This window comes from Lathamus discolor, chromosome 3 (assembly GCF_037157495.1).
Source record: "Lathamus discolor isolate bLatDis1 chromosome 3, bLatDis1.hap1, whole genome shotgun sequence".
Taxonomy (NCBI): Eukaryota; Metazoa; Chordata; class Aves; order Psittaciformes; family Psittacidae; genus Lathamus; species Lathamus discolor.
Window position 1 is genome coordinate 102,663,326 of NC_088886.1, and position 18,906 is coordinate 102,682,231.

General features: G+C 41.2%; 1 protein-coding gene across 2 annotated transcripts in view; it reads right to left on the reverse strand.

The window, feature by feature from the left end:
• The window catches only part of LOC136010136 (protein FAM13A-like), a 66,968-nt gene extending 56,477 nt beyond the window's left edge, over positions 1-10,491 (reverse strand). For both annotated transcript variants that reach the window (XM_065670847.1, XM_065670846.1), the window contains exons 1-5: positions 10,364-10,491; positions 8,627-8,792; positions 8,216-8,425; positions 6,246-6,429; positions 446-581 (exon numbers count right to left, since the gene is read on the reverse strand). In XM_065670847.1, the coding sequence (XP_065526919.1) occupies positions 446-581; positions 6,246-6,429; positions 8,216-8,425; positions 8,627-8,792; positions 10,364-10,393 (726 nt within the window). In that variant the 5' untranslated portion in view covers positions 10,394-10,491. The remainder of the gene's footprint in view (positions 1-445; positions 582-6,245; positions 6,430-8,215; positions 8,426-8,626; positions 8,793-10,363) is intronic.
• Between the last annotated feature and the right edge of the window lie 8,415 nt (positions 10,492-18,906).

The following is an 18,906-nucleotide window of genomic DNA, read 5'->3' on the forward strand; positions in this document are numbered from 1 at the left end:
AAAGGCAAGAAAGGAATCAAGGTACTAGCTCTGTTTTAGACAGAATATGCCCAGGGAGAGCTGAAACTAGTTCTGCAAAGTTAAGAGATTTTTCACCTTTCTGATTTTGCTTTCCTGCATTGTCGATGTACAACAAAACACACTCACAAAACAAGAAGTGCTTCACTTGAGGAAAAATCCAGTGGCTTTGATCTAACAAAGCTCAGCATTACGATATTTAAAGTGGAACAACTTGAGATTTTATTGTTGGCCTTTTTCTTTTCAAAATCATAGTCTTGAGCACTCATGTTTCTTCTCTTAGGCATATGATGAATATTTACATTGCTGGCAACAAGCTACAGTCATTAATTACACTAGGTATAAACAACTATGCTCCCATTTCTAAGTTCCAAGCTAATGAAGCACTTTTGATCAGTTGCTGAATCAATTCACATAACTTTCTTACCTGAAGGCCATCTGCTTGTCTCTGTGAGAAACAGGAGTTCCAGTCAACAAAAAGCATCTCATGGTGTTCAAGCACATACAGCAGAAGGCCATTGCAAAGTCTTTGCTCTTCACAAGCCAAGGGACTGACAGGGATCCTAAGGGAAGATAGATTAAGTTTAGGAGCTCTCAGATCAGGGGCTAATGTTGAGACACATAGGGAGCCCCCCATTACCCAAGATAATTCAGCAAAGCAGCCAGCTGGGTGACTTGATAAAGCAGAATTCCAGCTTCATGTCCAACAAGCAATTGCTGGAACAGGGACAAACTTAACTTGGTGGTTCACAACACTGGGAGCCTCCCAGTGACGGAGCTCCAGTTTGCTGCAACTGTTCACAACCTTTGAGCAGCAAATGAAAATGAACCTTTGAGTAGCACAGAAAAATAGCTAGAACAGAAACTGAGAAATTAAGTTTATAAAATCAAGGATGAAGAGGATCATAGAAAGCCCCAGAAATCTGCACTCACTCACTGGCACTGGGGCTGAAAGAGTGTAGGTTTTTCTAGTTTAGTGTATGAAGGTGAACTTTGATGGCTAGAATGCCTTATTACCAGAAATGCCTAGAAAAAGCCAAACATAGGTTAGAACTGTTTTAATATTTTTATGTATTTTTAATAAATAGAAGTGGAATTTGTACTATCCACTTAAGTAGAATAAGCTGGAATGATTCAACTACAGTGAAGGGATTTTTTTCTATGGAATCTAATTTCATTCCCTGAAAAAATTCTGTATTCCCCAATGAACTATTTAGAAGCCTGCAAGACCTTTACATAAATGCTGTCACCTTAATCCAGCTTCTCCAGCCATACTGCACCAACTCATTTCCACCCGCACAATATTAATATTTAAACAAGAAATTCATAAATTCTGGAGACTGATGTGGAGACATACATACACCAGTCTTCTGTTTGCAGTATATTCATTTTTTGGGATTTTAAAGTACAAATATACGTACTGGGCCCAGGCAAAATTCTTTCATTCACATTCTTCTTTTGTAAACTTACTGTTGTTTCTGTAAAGACTTGAGTTTGGGCTCTTTTTGAAAGAGGATGGTTTAAGCAAAGTTATAGCCAGGTACAACACAGACAGATTTACAGGGTAAACTACTGTCTCGTCACTTATTTCTTTAGGGTTGGCTAATAGTTCTGCTTCTTGGATTCCTATTCTTCTCAGGACAGACTCAGTTTCTCCACAAAAAGCAAGCCGGCATGTAAAGCCTCACTTACCAAGCGACAGCCTTTCCTGCATACAACAGTCCTAAGATATTACTCATTATTTACCCAAACATCAACACCCTCAACTCCCAGGCCACACAAGCAGATATTTTAGCCCTTTGCCTTCTTTTTCAGCATCACTGTTTAACTTAGACATAAGTTCCCAAATCCATTTCTACCAGCTGTTAACTCCTCACTAGCAAGTATCACTGCACAAGTTGTTCATTAAAATAAACAGTTCTAACTTTACTTTTGGGTCCCACATTCACTTACTAGGAGCCTGTTTTGTGTGCCCAGTTATCATTTCGTCTTAAAATAAATCTAAGCAATGCTCTGGGATGTCACCCTCCAGCTGACTCCAAGTATCAATGCTCATCTGCAGATGTCCATGAGTGGCAACAGGTGTGTATTCCAAATATAGAGTATACATCTTTAGTTTTCTCTGCAGCCACTTTCTACAATGGCTTTCAATTAATTTCATAAAATAATCACTTCCCGTCTCTTCAGATATTTCTACTGCTAGCAAAACCTATATTATCAGGCTGACAATAGGGCAACCATGTTTACACACTGCTAAATCTAGGAACATGGTCCTAAGAAGAGCACAGCTAGTGAAGTATATTCTATGCTTCACCATAAAAACTCTATGGTCAGTTAGAGTGAAAATCAGACACAGAACACTCACTACAAATAAGAAACCATTAAGACTTGATCATCAGGAGTCACATACTGGTTTCCTGGAATCGAAACCTTTCAAAGTTGCTTTGCCACAAAGTGCGAGCTAGAAAATCCATATAGTCCCTTGCCTTGGATTTGCCTGGGAGATGTGCCAAGGTTCCCTGCTGTCAGAGGTTTGCTATAAATTTGTTACAAAAGAAAGAATGAGTCAAAGTGACTAGAAGCAAACAGCTGGTTGGCTGGCATCCTTTTACACTCATGCCAGAATCACTTACTGAGGTTAGCAGCAAACATCCCTTTACCAAGATGAGGTGTAAACAAAGTATTTATAGAAATGTAAGTAACATCAGTTAACCTCTGATACAAGCAAAACAACACATTTTCCTCAGCATTTACAGAGACTAGCAGGACAAGAAACAGCTCACAAGGAGGATGATGAATGGCAACAGAAATAAATAGTTCAGGGTATAATCATAAAGATAACAGAAGTTGGTAGAAGAGTGGAGCCTAGCAAAGAAAGTCTAGGGAGTAGCCAGCCTGATACTTGACTGATGAGTAGAGTTTTTGGTTCCCTTGCCTACAAGTAGATAAGGACATGAAAGCTGCATTATGCAGATGTTAAGACTGAAGTCTCAGAAGATAAGAAAGAAATGCCAGAGTCAAAAATCTAGAAGAAAAGTAACATGAAAGGTGCTGAGGGAGCAACTTAAAAGCGGTGAAGATAGCATAACTCAATCTCATGGGCAAAAAATAGCATGAGGGAGGAAGGCCAGTAGAAGAAATCAGGAGTTGGTTCACAAAGGAGACTAAGGTAAAATTAAAACATTTTACTCAATAATATGCTTTTACTGAAACCTACCTTTTTTTCTTATTCTCACTTTGGGTCCTACCACCCTGAACAGGGTGGAAGCATATAATAATATAACAGAATTATTCTAATATGAAGGTGATTTTAGACAAATATTCAACATAAGCAGCATTAAATTAAGGGACTGCAAAAGAAGAGACAGCTTATTTACGTTCACTTTTCACACAGTGACATTAGTATTTAGGAGTTTTCTGTGACCATGTAACTAGACTTCCAATATGATACCTGTGCTAAGGCTTATATTTTCGTGTTGCTATTACTATAGCTACTAATTGTGAAGTGTATGCAGTTTAGGCTTGCAAGATATAATGAGCAGCAAGTTTTATATTCTAATTTTGTGCCCCCAGGGTCCATATGTGCTCTTGTGTACCAAATATTAAATATTCCAACTCGGTCACTTCAGTGAAGCTATAGGCATGACAGGTCTCCACAAATAAAAGCATCAGCACATTAAGACAAGTGATATACAGAACTTACACTTGAATATAAATAGATCAAAAGTTTAAAGTAAAAAGGCTTATAAACAACCTAGTTTACTTGCTTAATTCAAAGAAGAAAGAAGTAATTGCACAAAAATGCAGATTTCCAGAATACATTCACAACAGTTTTAACAACTGCAATGAATCAGTGCCATAAGTCTAGCTGAGGTTACATCCAGAATGTTATTTCCAACAACTGCATGGGATATACACTTCTGCAGATTAGATCTGGAGTTGTTTTTTCCATAACCTTCACATTCTGGCTGAACAAATATAGCAAGTACCCGACGTGTTTCACTTTCCAGTGAGTCTACACGCTGGCTGCCAAATGTTTCATAATGTGGTGACTAATTGCACTAATTCTTGCTCTGAAAGACATAAAGCATACTTATGACTTTATTCTATGTGTGAGCAGACATGGGTTGCCACATTAGACTAACTTGAATTTTGCTGTTTTACAGGACAATAAAAATGGCTTGTTCCTAACCATTCAAGGCCTCAGATCACTCAGCAGGAAGTGGTAGAGCAATCTGACCAAGAGAAAATGCCAGCTGCCATGCTCTCCCCTCCACCTGACTATCAAAAAAAAGTGATTTTCTCACAATCCTGGGAGGTAACTCTCCAAGGACAGCACAAGTTACACACTTTAAAAAAATGAGTTCCAGACTTACTGGTTTCTCTCCCACAGCTGGTAAGATCAGAATGACTAAAAAGCTGGAGTTAATGTTCATAGGGCAGATACAGACTTCTATTTATGGTAGCTGTGTTGTCTTGTCAAGTCACTGGCAGGGAAACCCGATGCTGACTGTTTTCAAGGTTTCTCAGACAGATCATTGCCACAAGCATCTAGTTTAGCACTAAGTGTATTTGAAGAAAAAAAAAAAAACCAAATCAACAGAAGGGCATGTTCACAAGCAACTGGACCATCTCCCAAAACAGAGTGGGATGCTTAAAAACTGAAATAGCGCTTCAATCTATAATGGAGCCTACTGCATTCTTATGTGTAGATACAGAAATCAGTGGATGCACATTCAGGTAATTTAGAAATTGTGATAAAGCAATAAAATATTCTTGCATGTGTGTGCATGCACAGAAGTCCCAGGTGATGGCAAAGGGGGTGTAATGGCAGAAGAGTGACAGTGCAGTTGAGTTGATGTGGGTGTTAAGGGTCAGATTTTTTGTGAAGGCTTTCTGGCATCAGCATTTTAATAAGTACCACCACACAACTAACCCAGACACTGGGAAGTAAGCCGCATCTGCCTGCACTCCTTTACTAACTTTAGCATGCAGATATTAAGAAACTGAGGGAATGGTTGTAGAATTACTTTGTTCCATCACTGAATATCCTCCATGGTGAAGCTTGTTCTCACTAGAGTGAATGGCATAACTCCTACTACACTGCATGTTGCTGGATTCTTGTCCCTAAGTGTACTTTAGCCAAAATAAGCGTACTTTTCGTTATATCACCTGCAAAGGCTATATGCTTGTACATCTGCTGATAAGCCCATAGAGCAGGTAAACAGATACAAACGGAGACACCTATAGAAACAGCAGCAGAAACTACAGTTCCCCAACACAAAGCCTGTCACTGATTTCTAATACTTTTGGTACCAATTTACCTGAATATATCTTCTTAATAACTTATTTTGCTTGCCATACAAAAAAAAACGTGAAAAGTAACATGGCTTTTTTACTGCATAGAAAATACTAATCATTAATATATACATTTTGAAAAGTGGCATTGGCTTATCATTCACATTAAGCTGGAACACCTGTGAGCCACTAAAGGGTTTACAAATTGTAAGAAAGACATAAACATTTTAATATCCTCTAGTAGCAACATGGTGGACAGAATAAAGAACTAAATCATTTCAGCTTTCCTGGAAAATCCTCTGTTACCAGATCACTCAAGACTGCTCTTCCTCACCACCTTGACTTGCAAATGCATGCCCTCCCACCTTTCTTTTTCAGCACCTAGTTATGTGTCCTTTCACCATCATCCCAAACACACCTTCTCCAGCTTCAGCCAGGAACTCACTGCTTTTGAGCTCATCTGGCCTCTGTTTGGGTGTCGATTTGCATTTTAGTCATTCTGCAAGGACAGAATGAGTTACTTCTCTTTCTTGATAGAAGAGATTCCTTTCTCTGATATCAAATGCTATTTCAAGACCAAAGTCAGCCTTAGCTTTTCAGAATCAAGGTTAACATCCAAGTAACCTCTACAGTCAGAACTGAACTTGGCTAAGAAAAGAGGAGTAGTTCTCATCAAACAGCTCTCCATCTCTCATGCCTCTTGTCTTCAGGTGGTTTCTTACTGGAGGCTGGACCTGTACAGTCAGTGCCTGACAGGATGAAGGTGGTCAGCCAGCTCAGAATTGTTACCTCCATGCATAACACGCTATATAAACATTTAACTTTCCAAATATTCCACTGATTACTGGACATATAGTTATGACAGAAAGCCTCATTTTAAAGTGTGATCTAGCAGTCCTAATAAAGGTAGCTAAATAGAGAGTACTCACTTGAACAGAGTGGGTCCGAACACAATGGCTAAGTTTTCCAGAGTCATGAAATTCACTGCACTGTGTGTTGCTACCTTTAACAGGAAAGCAGACAGGAACTGAAGAAGGTTCTGATGAGCTTTGGGTAGGCATTTGAGCAACTGTCGCAGGTTCTCTATGCATTCTGTCGTGTGGATTTTGTGCTCTGGGGAGGAAAATAAAAATGACACAGATATTCCTAATAATAACACAGTTTCATCATAGGCATTTTGATAGATCTGAGAAAGAGGGTAGGTTTTAAAATACATTAGAGCAAAATAAAGAATAATTTTGTCCTAAACAAAGAATTTGTACACAAAATTTTAACAACCATTTTCATATATCAATATTTAAGTACCATGGACTGAGTGTTATATAGACTGTTTCTGCTATTCTTCCTATTATGACAGAATCATCTGGTACTGGCTGCTTTTAAAATGGAATTGCAGGCAGTAGTCACTTACCTGAATCCTTAAAAGTACATTTAAGGATGACACAATATTGTCAGCCTTGATTATCCCTAGGGATTTTACACATGCTGCATGAGTCTCATTAACAGGAATCAGAAACTGTACCCTTTCAGCCCCACATTATCTTCATTTCCTGACTAACTGGTAGGTCTCAGTCTCAAAACATTTTTGCTCTATAAATATGCAACAGTAGTTACACAAGAGATGCTTAAAAATCTAAATTGGGGATACTTAGCATTTTCTAGGTTCTCATTCTTCAAGTAAGAGTTACAAAACAGAAAATGGGTTCACAAACATCTTTATTTGATCAGCAGTTCAGAATTAGTACAATAAAGTCTCCTGGTTATTTAGAACCAAGATGACAGTACTGCTCAAAAATTGGCAGCTGATGCTCAATTTCACCATACATCACCAGGACACACCAGTGTAGCGCTGACATTGTGAATCACAAATCATGCTCTAAGGTCAATTTTAGCCGTAAAAACAAACATTTTATGAAAGCACCCATGGTGCTCAACCTATTAATGAGATATATGGAAAAGGGAATGGAGTGGGGTAAAAAATAATTATAATGGAAAAAAAAGAAGAAGAAAAAAATACAGCAAAACTGTTCAGGGTAGTCAAAAGAAGGTGCTGGCAAAAACGCATGGATCATTCAACGCAGACTTGCATAGGTCATGAAAGTGACTCTTTTTTCCTTTTTGGTTTTTGTTTTTTTGTTTGTTTTTTTGTTTGTTTGTTTTTTTAGTAAAATACATACATAAAACTTGGCACTTAGCAGATGAAGTTTGAACAAAAGCAACCTGCATTCTAACCCACAAAACCCAGTTATTTGTATGCAAACACCTGAAAGAAATATCGCTAAAATCACTAGGCAGAATTATCTGAACACGTTAGCTCAGCTATTATATACATGAGTAGGGAACTAGACAGTTTATTACTGTAGGTACTCATTTTGGCTTCGCATTTTGAATACTTTGTGTTGCTCCACACACTGCTGTCCAAGCAGACTATAAGAAAACTAGTAAAAAGTCCTAAACAGGAACAGGGATGTACAAAAAGGCTTCTGTACATAGGAAGCTTAAATAGAAAAAGAGGCTCTATCTTGGAGAAGACTGAAGTGAGGCAGTGGTTATACAAAGCAGCATTATTACAGTGATTTGAGTAAAACAAAAACGTTATCCCAGCTACAATTAAGTTATCAAATTTAAAAAGAAAGCATGCAGAAGAGGTACTTTCTCAGTAAATACAGGACTGGATTGCAGAATGCCTTGCCACAAGATGTTGGGGAGTCGGAAAGCCCTAGTGAAATTAAAAATAAAGGTTATAGACAATTTCAGGGAAGACTGGTCCATCAGAAGAAATTAAACATCAGTCTCATTTTAAGGAAACTTAAACCCTTGCTTACAGGAAGGTGCAATGAACACATTAATTGTCACTGCCAAAGAAAGGACAGAAGCTTGGAATATGCTCGTTCTTTACCTTGGAAAGTGTTTAGCAAGCCAGAACAGATGTTGTCTGGAAAAACAGCTACTGGCAGTTCTTTCAGAAAGAGTTTCAGGAGACTGGCAACAGAATCAACATCTCCGTCAGTAACAAGGTCTACTTTTTCTCCTTGATTGTATTTCTGCTTCAATTCCTTGATTTTATTTACTGAGCCACTGATTCGAAATATACCGACACGCTCCAGGCCTGTTTAAGAAGAAATATGAAACAGCAAGCAATAGCTGCATTACCATGCTTGTCTGATGAAAACTGAATCTCAAAAAGAAAAAGCTCCTCTAAAAAAACATAATAATTGTAAAAATATACCTCAGCAGTTACAGCTGAAAAATACAGTTTAAACAAAGAATAACAGTTTTCAGAATCCAAACAGAGAAAAGATGAACTTACCAAATGCTTCTAGGTACTCCACCATCTGTATCACAAGAAAAGGAACTCCATATTGCGTTGCATCTTGTACGAGGGTTTCCAGAGGAACACCAAACGTGCTTCTTTCTCCGAGATCTGGTGAGACTTTACTTGTTGTGTGCCTGACTTGAATAGAAGATAAAGATTTCTGGGGAATAAAAATAGGCAAGTGATAAGCAGAAGTGGCTTTTATTATTTTAAGGTCTAAGGGTCTACACCTTAGGTAAAATTATTGTCCTCATTTACATGTTAGTACAGATTCTGCTTCTACTGCATGTTCTTAAAATACTAATATTCTTCTCCTGTAGAGCTGAGGCAGGACCTGCAATGGGGTAAATCCTAATAAAACACATTTATACTTACATTCAGAGAAAATTAGGCTTCAGGTCAAGGCAGATGCCCCGCTTAAGACAGGAAGGGGTTGCAAAACCCCTGCCCCAAGAAGAGCCCCAGCACTCAGGAAAAAGGCTGACCAAAGGCTGGTACACAGCCTTCCAGCCCTGTGAAATGTGCAAATTTGTACCCAACTCACCAAGATAAAACACACGAGATTCGCAAAGAAGCCAGAATGGGAACTTAAGCAGCAGCCATGGCAGGAGCCTGGTAAGTGGTTCCCATCTGCTCACCTGGTTATTCTAATTTCTTATCGCAACAACCAATGCAAAACCACGTAAGAAGTCATGAACAACCTGCACTTGGGAGCTGCTTTATCACCTTGTTGGGACAGGGGCTGCCCAGTACACATGCTATCACACAGGTGCCTGTACTAGGGGCTGCAGCAGGGCTCAGGGGCCTCTGTGAGGGAACAGGGGCTGCCCTGAGCAGGGCATGGAGGTTCTGGTTGGCTCTGGAAGCATCCACAGCCAGGCCCGCGGAGCCCCTCAGCCCTGCAGGTGGTGCCTCAGGGAGATGCACGTAAGGAAGAAGGAAATGCAGCGCAGCCATGAGCAGCCCTTGCTCTCTTATACTCTTTCCCTTCTCTTATACCCCTCTGCTTTGCCTTATAAGAGGGTGACATTACTCACTGTGCTACGTTTTGCCCTCATTTGCCTGCCAGGCAGGCTATGCTTGGAATCACGAAGCTGAAGACCCGTTTCCACCATGCCATGAGAACAGAAATCAAAACCAGGAACACCCAGATTTACCAGTTCTGTGTCAGGAATAGTAAAACAGTATCTGCATATGATTTTAAGGGGGGATTTTAATGTATAGTAGCTTTATCCCAACACATTCTAAAACCAGGCTATTAAATGTTTTTGTTACTATGTCTTCCGAAGGAAAAAGGAAGGACTTTCTTACAGATTTGTAGCTGAACCACTATAGAAAAGCTATTTTTCAGCTTAAAAAGCCTGCCCCTTAAGTAAAGACCCAAGCAAGAGCTTGAGGCCGCGTCTAGCAGTGCTGCCATGGCGAACACACACAAACATGCACTGAAACCCTTAGACCCATTTCACTCTTAGAACATGATGTTAATGCTGAAGCCATAATTACCTAAAAGGAACCAATATCAGCATGTATCAAACATATTTTATAGTATTTTTAATATATAAGCTGCAAAGTGTTAAAAAAAGCCTTTACAGTATTTATGCTATATTACTCTAAATATCTCCTCTTTCCCTCTTCAGATGCAGCAGCTGGGTTTGGGGAAGAAGTACATCCTTTTCAGAAAGAAGAAGAGATGTAAGAAAGGACTCAAGAAGCAGATTTAAGTTCACTTACACAGATTGAAAGGGAAGCACTTGTTCCCATATTAGACTGCAGGAGAGCATCAATATTTCAGCTGTGCTGCTCAGAAGACACCATCACCTTTCTTCCTTCCACAAACCCATGCAGTCCAGCCAAAGCTGTTCCTCTGTAATTAACTTATCGTAGCATAATTGCTAGGCATCATCTTAATCAGTAGTTTCACTCTAGATTTTGTCGAAGGTAGAAGTTAACTGCTAGCAGAGGTGGATTCCTTGTAACCAGCACTTGCTTCCAGAGGAACATTGCACAAGCTAATGGATGTGTTACCATCAGATGTTTCCATGGCACCTAACGCACACAAAAGCACAGCTTCCTGGAGCACACTGATTGTGTGCTTGATAGTTACTTCTGAGTGGGGTTTTTCAAGGCAAGTTTGCAGATATTCATACTACCTGCTGTCCATTCTGCCTGCTAGCAGCAGCTAACTAAAATATTTTGAGACGACCTACCGTGAATGCATATTACAGATACACATTTATATAACACCTGCACAATCATTTGGTAAACACAAGCAAGGATGCATTCAGCCTTTGAAATATGGAAGATGTAGATGCTGTTAAGCCCAACATCTTATAATACTTTCAGATACAAAGCCTCTGCTAGGAAATAAACCACAATAGAGGAAATAATGCTGCAGTCACTTCTAACTGGGGAGATTCTTGATAGAAATTTGGTTTGTAGAATCATAGAATAGTTATAATTAGAAAGGACCTTAAAATCATCTAGTTTCACCCCCCTGCCATGGGGGTACATAAAAAAAAAAAAACTAAAATGCACAAAAGATTGGAGGCACTAAGTTAGACCTCCTTTGTGGAGTACTAGTAAAGCAGGAGTTACTTTATCAATGCAACTGGACTGCTGGTTCAGCACAGATAGCAATTCCCTCTTCCTTAATAAAGGGAATATCACTTTAAAATGGTACAGATTTTTAGCCCACTTACCTCTCCCCAGGATCCCACAATGAGGCCTGGAAATGCTGTGGTTTAAGGCTTTCCTGCCCACCTGGCAAGAGAAGAGACCTCACAAAGGCAACAGCCTTGCTCTCACCTTAGGGTATGTTAACCCACACACAGGCACGACACGGCTAAATCCCTAGTGAGCACAGTTCATGGCTGAGCAAAAATTCTTTACTGATGCCCCCATGTCTGTGCTTTGCAGCCATCAAAAAATTACACATTCAGTGCACCAGAAGTGGCTGGCTGACTTGGCTGGCCCAACAGGCATTTAACCCTGTCATGGTTTAAACCATGACGTGCTTTCTCCAAGGTACATGGGCCATTCCCACACCACAGGTGACTCTCCTCAAGCCCATTTTAGCAAGTGCCATGCAGCCACTGAGAGGAGACACCACACACCCCCCATAACTGCCTGCCGGTGCCTGCCCTTCCCCACCCCAGTCAGGGGCAGCCTTGCCTCATCACTGCAGATGTGCTCCACCTGGGCCCATCACCACAGCTGTGGCTGCTTGAGGGTCCCGGTCCCTGTCCCTGTCCTGACCCTTCTAGCACTGCCACCCTATGGAATTAGCCACTTCATGGCTGAGCCTGTTCACAGCTGTTTGGCCCACAGGCAGTGCTGAGGCTGACGGCACTGTCCCCCCCAGCACTGCTCTGTATAACATGACTGCTAAAAAGAGAAGAGAATGTGCTGGTCCTCCTATACCCCATGGTGTGATTGTCATCTGTCAGAGCAGTATGGTGTCCATCACTCATATCTGAGAGGATACACAGGGCATTTTTTTCTGCAACCTCCCCTCCTGCATTGAACTCCTCTGCTCTGCCACCACTGCCCTCCAGCCACCATACCCAGTGCTTTCCCACCCTCTGTGCCTCACATACTTCATCACTGTGTTTGCAAGGCAGCTGGAGCAGGAGCAGCTCCCCAGCTTTTGCTGGGTCCCGTTGAGACAGACAAAAGTACAAGGCACTCAGAGCCACAAGCACCCCAGCTGCCCATGCCCGTGGGCTGGCAGCAATTTGCTCTCTGCAGAGAAACATCTCACAAAAAGGCCTGTGCAAAAAAATCCCCAAATTAAAAAACAAACCCCATCTCTCTAACTCTTTGCTGCCCACCCACAGCACATTTCCACCTTCCATCTTACTAGGTGTCACAGGAATCATCCGGCTGGCATATCACTCTCCCCTGCTTCAGCTGAACATGTGAACTTGAGGCAACACATTTTAAAGCAACAAATTCTCTACCTAAGCAACAAGCACACTTGTTTTTCTGTTGGATCATCACAGGGCAAACAAGGCAGCAGCGACTGCAATCAGCCTCTTGATCCCTACCACTCCTCTAACTGCAATTATTGAAGATATTTTATTCAAGACTTGCCTGCAAAATTCATCAAGACTTACAGAAAATGAAGTCGTTTCAGTTCCCCAGAAACCTTCAACAGCTAGAGGGCACACGAGGCTTGCTGGAGACGTGGTCCTGCAAAACTCGCTTTAGACACGGCAAGGAGCCCCAGGCCCTGGGAGAGGATTTTCCTTTCGTGCAAAATAACATAGATCAGAGGGATTATTCCTCCTCGTATTGGTGTTGTACAAAGAGCAGAAGGCCACAGGCAGCACAAATTAAACATCTAATTGCTCATACAGTATACCTGCAATTCAAGCCCTTCTTTCACAACCTCTGGATCAAAGTCAGGCCCTGCAGGACTTCAGCTATATGAATTGGATGTATGGTACTTTGAGCAGACACCCTGACTTCAAGGGCTGTGTCTAAAATAAACCCAAAACTTCTGGTCCTCTAGCACCCTGCTGCCCAGGGGGAGGCCTGTGTGGTCCACAGTGCTGGGGGAGCCTCCACAGCTGCTTTGGTACTCCCTTCACTGGGAGCATGGTCACCAGCTACTGAAAGAGCTGCTTTTGAGGGTTGCTGATGTCTCAAAAAGATAGAAAAAAAAAAAAAATTAAAGGAAAACAGAAAAGCTTAGTTTTCTTCTTAGAAAACAAGAGTTTTTAAAGAAAGCATTAGGAACAACAGGATCCATGTGAGAGAGGGCAGAGGTAAATCCACTGTCAGCAGCAGTAAAAGACAATAGCAGCAAGAAAAATAATTAACCGAGGCCTCATGGTTCATTTCAGTTTTTCTTCAAAGCTGAAGCAGCCTGTTCTGCTAACCTAGTGATCTGTGTCTCAGCTTCAGGAGTCTCCAAGCCTCCAGCCAAATAGGAAAGAAAGCCCTTCTTGGTGGGCAAGAGCTGAGCAGCCAGAACGTGTGCCCTGCAGGGAGACTGTGTGGTGATGCTGTGTGAGCAGTCCTGCTGTGGCACAGATCCAGCTGGAGAGTCCACAGCGGCTCTGGATTAGAAGTAAACACTGGGGAAAGCAGCTCCACTGATCCCAGCTGCAGCCTTTGAGCACTGGATGATCAGGACAGGAGTAGGACCCTGGGCTTCATAAATAAATGCATAAAGCTTGACCTGAAGCAAAGAAATTTAATTGAATTGCAACTCCTAGCCAGCCCCTCCATGGTCCTCATTATCCAGTGGCAACTTCAAAAGCAATTTTTCAAGGATATGCAGACATAAAATGATGATTAAAAAAATCAATACTGCATGTTTTTCATTTAAAGCACTGTTCACTATAAATGCTGTTTCAGTCACATGCTTATCTTCTGACATCTCAGAATTTGTGCTGCCTTAATTTTAATTGTGTTGATGCCTTGATGTATTTAGAGAGTTTAGGTCTTTTTTCTTGTGTTTCAAATGGATAACAGCAGAGAAGAAAAACCCTTGCAGTGTGTCAGGGGGTCAGAGAACACCATAAATACAAGCTAATCAGCTTATGAAACCACCACTAAATTTGTCTCATCTGTAGGAAACACTCTAGACTCTGCAATTCCCCTGCTGGAGCTGCTAGACTATGCTGTTAATACAGGAAGATTATGAACGGTGTTGCATCCAAAACACTGGACATTACCAGTTCACATAATCAAATTCATTTCAGCTGCTTTATAAACCTTTTCTTCCCATATATACCATAAACAGCAACCTAGTGGAAGAAAAGATCACAGGGTAGCATCCCACAGGACCATACTGCTAATGGTGCTGCTTTTTGCAGCTTGCCGACAGGCAAATCAGCGCATGCACCCTGGCCAGCCTTCAGCACCCACAGCTGTGAAACACAGTACACCATCTCTTGCCCAGCCCAGCACCAGGGCCTGGGGGCAGAGAGGGGTAAAAAGGACCAGACAGACCCTATGGGAGCCAAGGGAGGAGGAGGAGAAGCCACTTTGAGACAAGAAAGTGCAAGGTGATGTTGTAGCAGGAGTTATCTGTCTCCAATGAACTGTTCAGAACCATTTTGAAAACCACTGTTTTGGGTAGGGAGCTCAGAGGAAAGCCACAGGCATAAGTAGGACCTTTGTTGCTCTGACTTTACAGTTTATCTGACTTTTAAAAATAGGATAAAACACCATGACAAGCCCATAAACCCATGTCAAGTGTCTGTGCTGACTTCTTAAACTTCAGAGCTAACAGCTTCACCAAGTAGGATTAGAAATGCCACAAAGTCCTAGAGATTTGTCTGAACAGAAGGAAAACAGAAAAATTGCATCGTTTCCTCCCTGGCTGAAAATACTCAAGACCCTCGCGTTCAGGGATGTATTTTTTCCTTCATCTTTGTAATCTTTGGGATCAGCATGATCACTCACTCAATTCACTATGCTGTATTGGTTGCACCATCTCAGCCTTGACAACCCTTGTGCCCCATAAAAAAGCCCCTTAAAAGCATCCCTCAAATATCATTAAAAACAGTCAGGAGGTACAGATAGGTTACTGTCAGATGAACCTGTCTTACTGGCTTTTGAAGCAAGTTTTCATTGCCACCCTAAACACAGCGCTTTTGTGTACTTTCAATTCATCATGAGCCACTTTGAACTGGAAAATGAGTAAGTTCTGAAAAAATGCACATTTTAAAGTATATGGAGCTGGTAGAGAAACTATAGTGAGTCTCAAATGAAAGGAAAAAATGGAAATATGAGCTACAACCAAGACAGAAATACAGATGGGGAAAAAATGCATCTAGCATTAGGTAATCATTGGCAAGAAATGAGGCATGAAAAAATAGTATTTCTATTTTAATAACTACTGTATCAATATACTTTCCTACATTTTAGCTGCTAACAGCCATATCCCAGACTTAGAGAATGCTTACCACATATCTCTCATCACAGTATTTTGACTGCCAACTATGTCTACTCACCAAGCTACATTATCAGAAAGGAAAAGTTGCTGTCCTGACAAGAAAGCAGCTGTCCTCCGCTGCTACATGCATTGCTTTTCACTGCAATTATGGAATGAGTACACAGGCCACAATCCAGGCAAACTCCTGTCAGCTGCCACAAGCATCCCTCTTAACTTTGTGGTTTTATTGATTGTGTAATCTCCTCAGGATGTGGACATCCAGGGTCAGATGGGTTACGTCTCCATGGCCAGAGCTAGGCAGGTGCAAGGGAACTGCCCCCTTCTCCATGAGCCAGACACATTAGTCTGGTGCTGCGCCTGAGCAAATATCTCCTGAGTCACGGCAAGGCTCTTTGTTACAGTAGATGCAGCATTACATTAACTCACCTGGCAAGCCTGGAGTTGCATCCCTCAATCTGCAACCATCTCTGGCAAGCGATGTGCTAGTGTCCTGCGGTGGCTCAGCAGAGCTTATTTCCAGGCAGCTGAATTACAGGCATGTGGAGAACTGCCCAGCGAAACAGTAGGAGGCACATGTTCAGATTGCTTGCTTGCCTTCTTTTTTTCTTCCAGCCTATTTAACACTCCAGCATCATTTTTCTTTAAAAGGCTTTAGAAAAGTGTGCAGAAAGCTGCACACTTCCTAGGCAGCTTTGCAGAACTGAAAGTCACTTGCAAGTGGCAGGTCAATAATTGTCAATACTCTTCTCTTTGAGTGAAATGTCATGAAGGTTGAATTGGAGCCTGCCTCTTTCTGCTTCCTGTTTTGAATTTAATTTTTTTCCTCTAATCTCCATCTGGCACCTAAGGCTCTCGTTTTTCTTGAGGCTCTCCCAAGGAAAACAAGTCAGCATTCAAAATTCAGTATTGCTGCAGTATCTAAAGGCACTATCTTGCTGTTGCTTCTAAGGAGCAGGACATCAGCAAAACCATGTGTGGGCTGAAAACTATCATAATGTAGTAAGTAAAGATCTTTTTCAAGCTTTACAAATTATTTAAAAGCTATTTCAGCCTATATCATGAAGTTCAAACTACACATGAATAAAGCTGATAACTGAACTTTTTATTCAGGGAATCGACTGAGAAACCAAATCCCATTTTTGACATCCCCGAACTTGACATAGAGGGTAAACTTGAAAGGGGAAAATATCTCCAAAGCAGCTGGAAGTACTGTTGTACCCAGTAAAGGCTCCATGTGGTAAAAAGTCAATACTGGTGTTAAGGGCCATTCTGCAACTGGACAGTCTGACCACTGTTGCTTATTTGGGTTCACATGCTGGAGTATGCAGCACTGGTTACTAGAAAAAAGCCCACAGAAATACATACATGACGGCAAGAAAACTCTTCTCCCTTCCCAGAGTCTTATCATCCCTGTAAGAAAGGCAAGATGCTGAAATCCTGCTTTCAGTAATTCAGTCTGTCATGTGCAGATTCGAGACTCCTATTTCTGAAGCAACCAGGTAAATGTTGTGCTCAGTGGGAATTCCCTCTTCCCAGTCTCCCAGGAATCCAAAATGGTCATCCACACACCCAAAACAGTGACTACTTAATTGTTACCTATAACTACTACCTGGAGAGTCAACACGTTGGTACAAGCCTAGTCTTGTAAATGCAATTCTTTTTATCCCATACTCTCTGAACCACCCCCCAACCCTGTTTTATTTGAAGTAAATATTAATTGAAGCATTTTTACAGATCCTTGCATAACCTCATACACAGTATTGACTGTAATTCAAGACATGCCAGATGATTTCAGTTATCCTGATTTGCAAAGATGGTCCCCTGAGTAATGCAAAGCAGGGAGACAGCCATTCTAACCCAGGGGCATTTTAATTAAACAGCAAAGTCATTTGATTCCAACAGAAGGCACTGTGACCTGATACAACTTGATATGCATGTCATATATCAAATTTTAAAGTTACAGCCACAAAACCCCCACACAATTTAGATATAATCTGTAAATATGGAGATGGTCAGTGCCCTGGCCATTTACAAAACAAGGGGTAAGTATTCATCTTGTTACTCAGCAACATCTCCTAGTCACTGTTGTTAATCACTGAAAACATGCTTACTTTTCAACACAAGCTAGGAGAGGAGGAAAGAGAGCTTAGTTGGATGATTTTCAGCCTGCAAAGAGAGAAACAGGGGAACAGAACAATATTAATTTGAACTAAAAGAAAATGTTTTTGCAAGTTTGACAATGACCAAGTAAGATTAAGCTTGGAGCCAAAGGCAGCTGGGAACATTTACTGCAGTTTCACCACAGAAGGGCATGGCCACAGTAGCAGTTTCTAGAGGAATTGCTCCAAGCTCCTTCCCACCCATGTGCTGCAGCGCACTATGGCTTGTCGTGCTATCAGTTACACGTGAGCCTGCACTGTAAAAACAGTGAGCTGATCTCAGCCACAAAAAAAAAAACCCTAATAACAAAAAAGCATTTCCAGAGGTTCTCTGAGCATGTTTACATCACAGCACCCACAGGGGTGTGGTGCTGGCTGTCTCAATCAGCACTTCCACTGGCAGAAAACACAGCTTTAAACTATGGCCTGGAAAACTCACTGTACCTAATCCCTCTGCAGCAACACTGGGGCTCAGTGATGAGTTGGTACAGAGATGTTCCCTCAAAGACTCCTAAGGTATGTATTCAATGACTGAAAACTGCACAATACACCTTGTTGCATGCTAAGTGAGGAGGCTGGAGGTACCCAAGTGTTAAGTCTCATGTTCCAGGCACGCAATTCTCCCACCTCTCACCTTATACTACCTCAGAAAACTGCAGTGAACCCAGCACAAAGCTGCACCTGACACAGGTGATCCAAAGAGAAGAAAACACAGCAGTGAAATCCCAGAACTAAAAGATTTGTCCTGTCTTCACTCTTCCTTATCACACATGCACAAGACCCCCATTTCTCATTAAATGAAGTCTTCAGCATCTCCAAGCAGAGAAGTTGAAAGATCTACATTCAAATCAGTCACATTTTATTCTATTCCTATAGCTCTGGACAATAATTTCAGCAAGTTTCTCATTTCAGACATCTTGACCTTTAGGTTCTGGCAACATTATATTATTTTAGGGTTAATAAAGTCAGTTTGCACTGATGTCATTATTTAATACCAATGAGACAAAACCAAGCAAGCAAATACTCCACATGTGGAACAAATACAGCTACATTTGACTGACAGTGTTGTTGCAAAAAACTATGGACACACTAAAGAAAAATAATATAAGAAGCTATTGCAGAAAATGTAAGGCCTTACAGAAAGGATATAAAAGAAAGGAGAGGAGCCTTCCCCATAGAACCACGAAAGTGACAACAAACCAGAA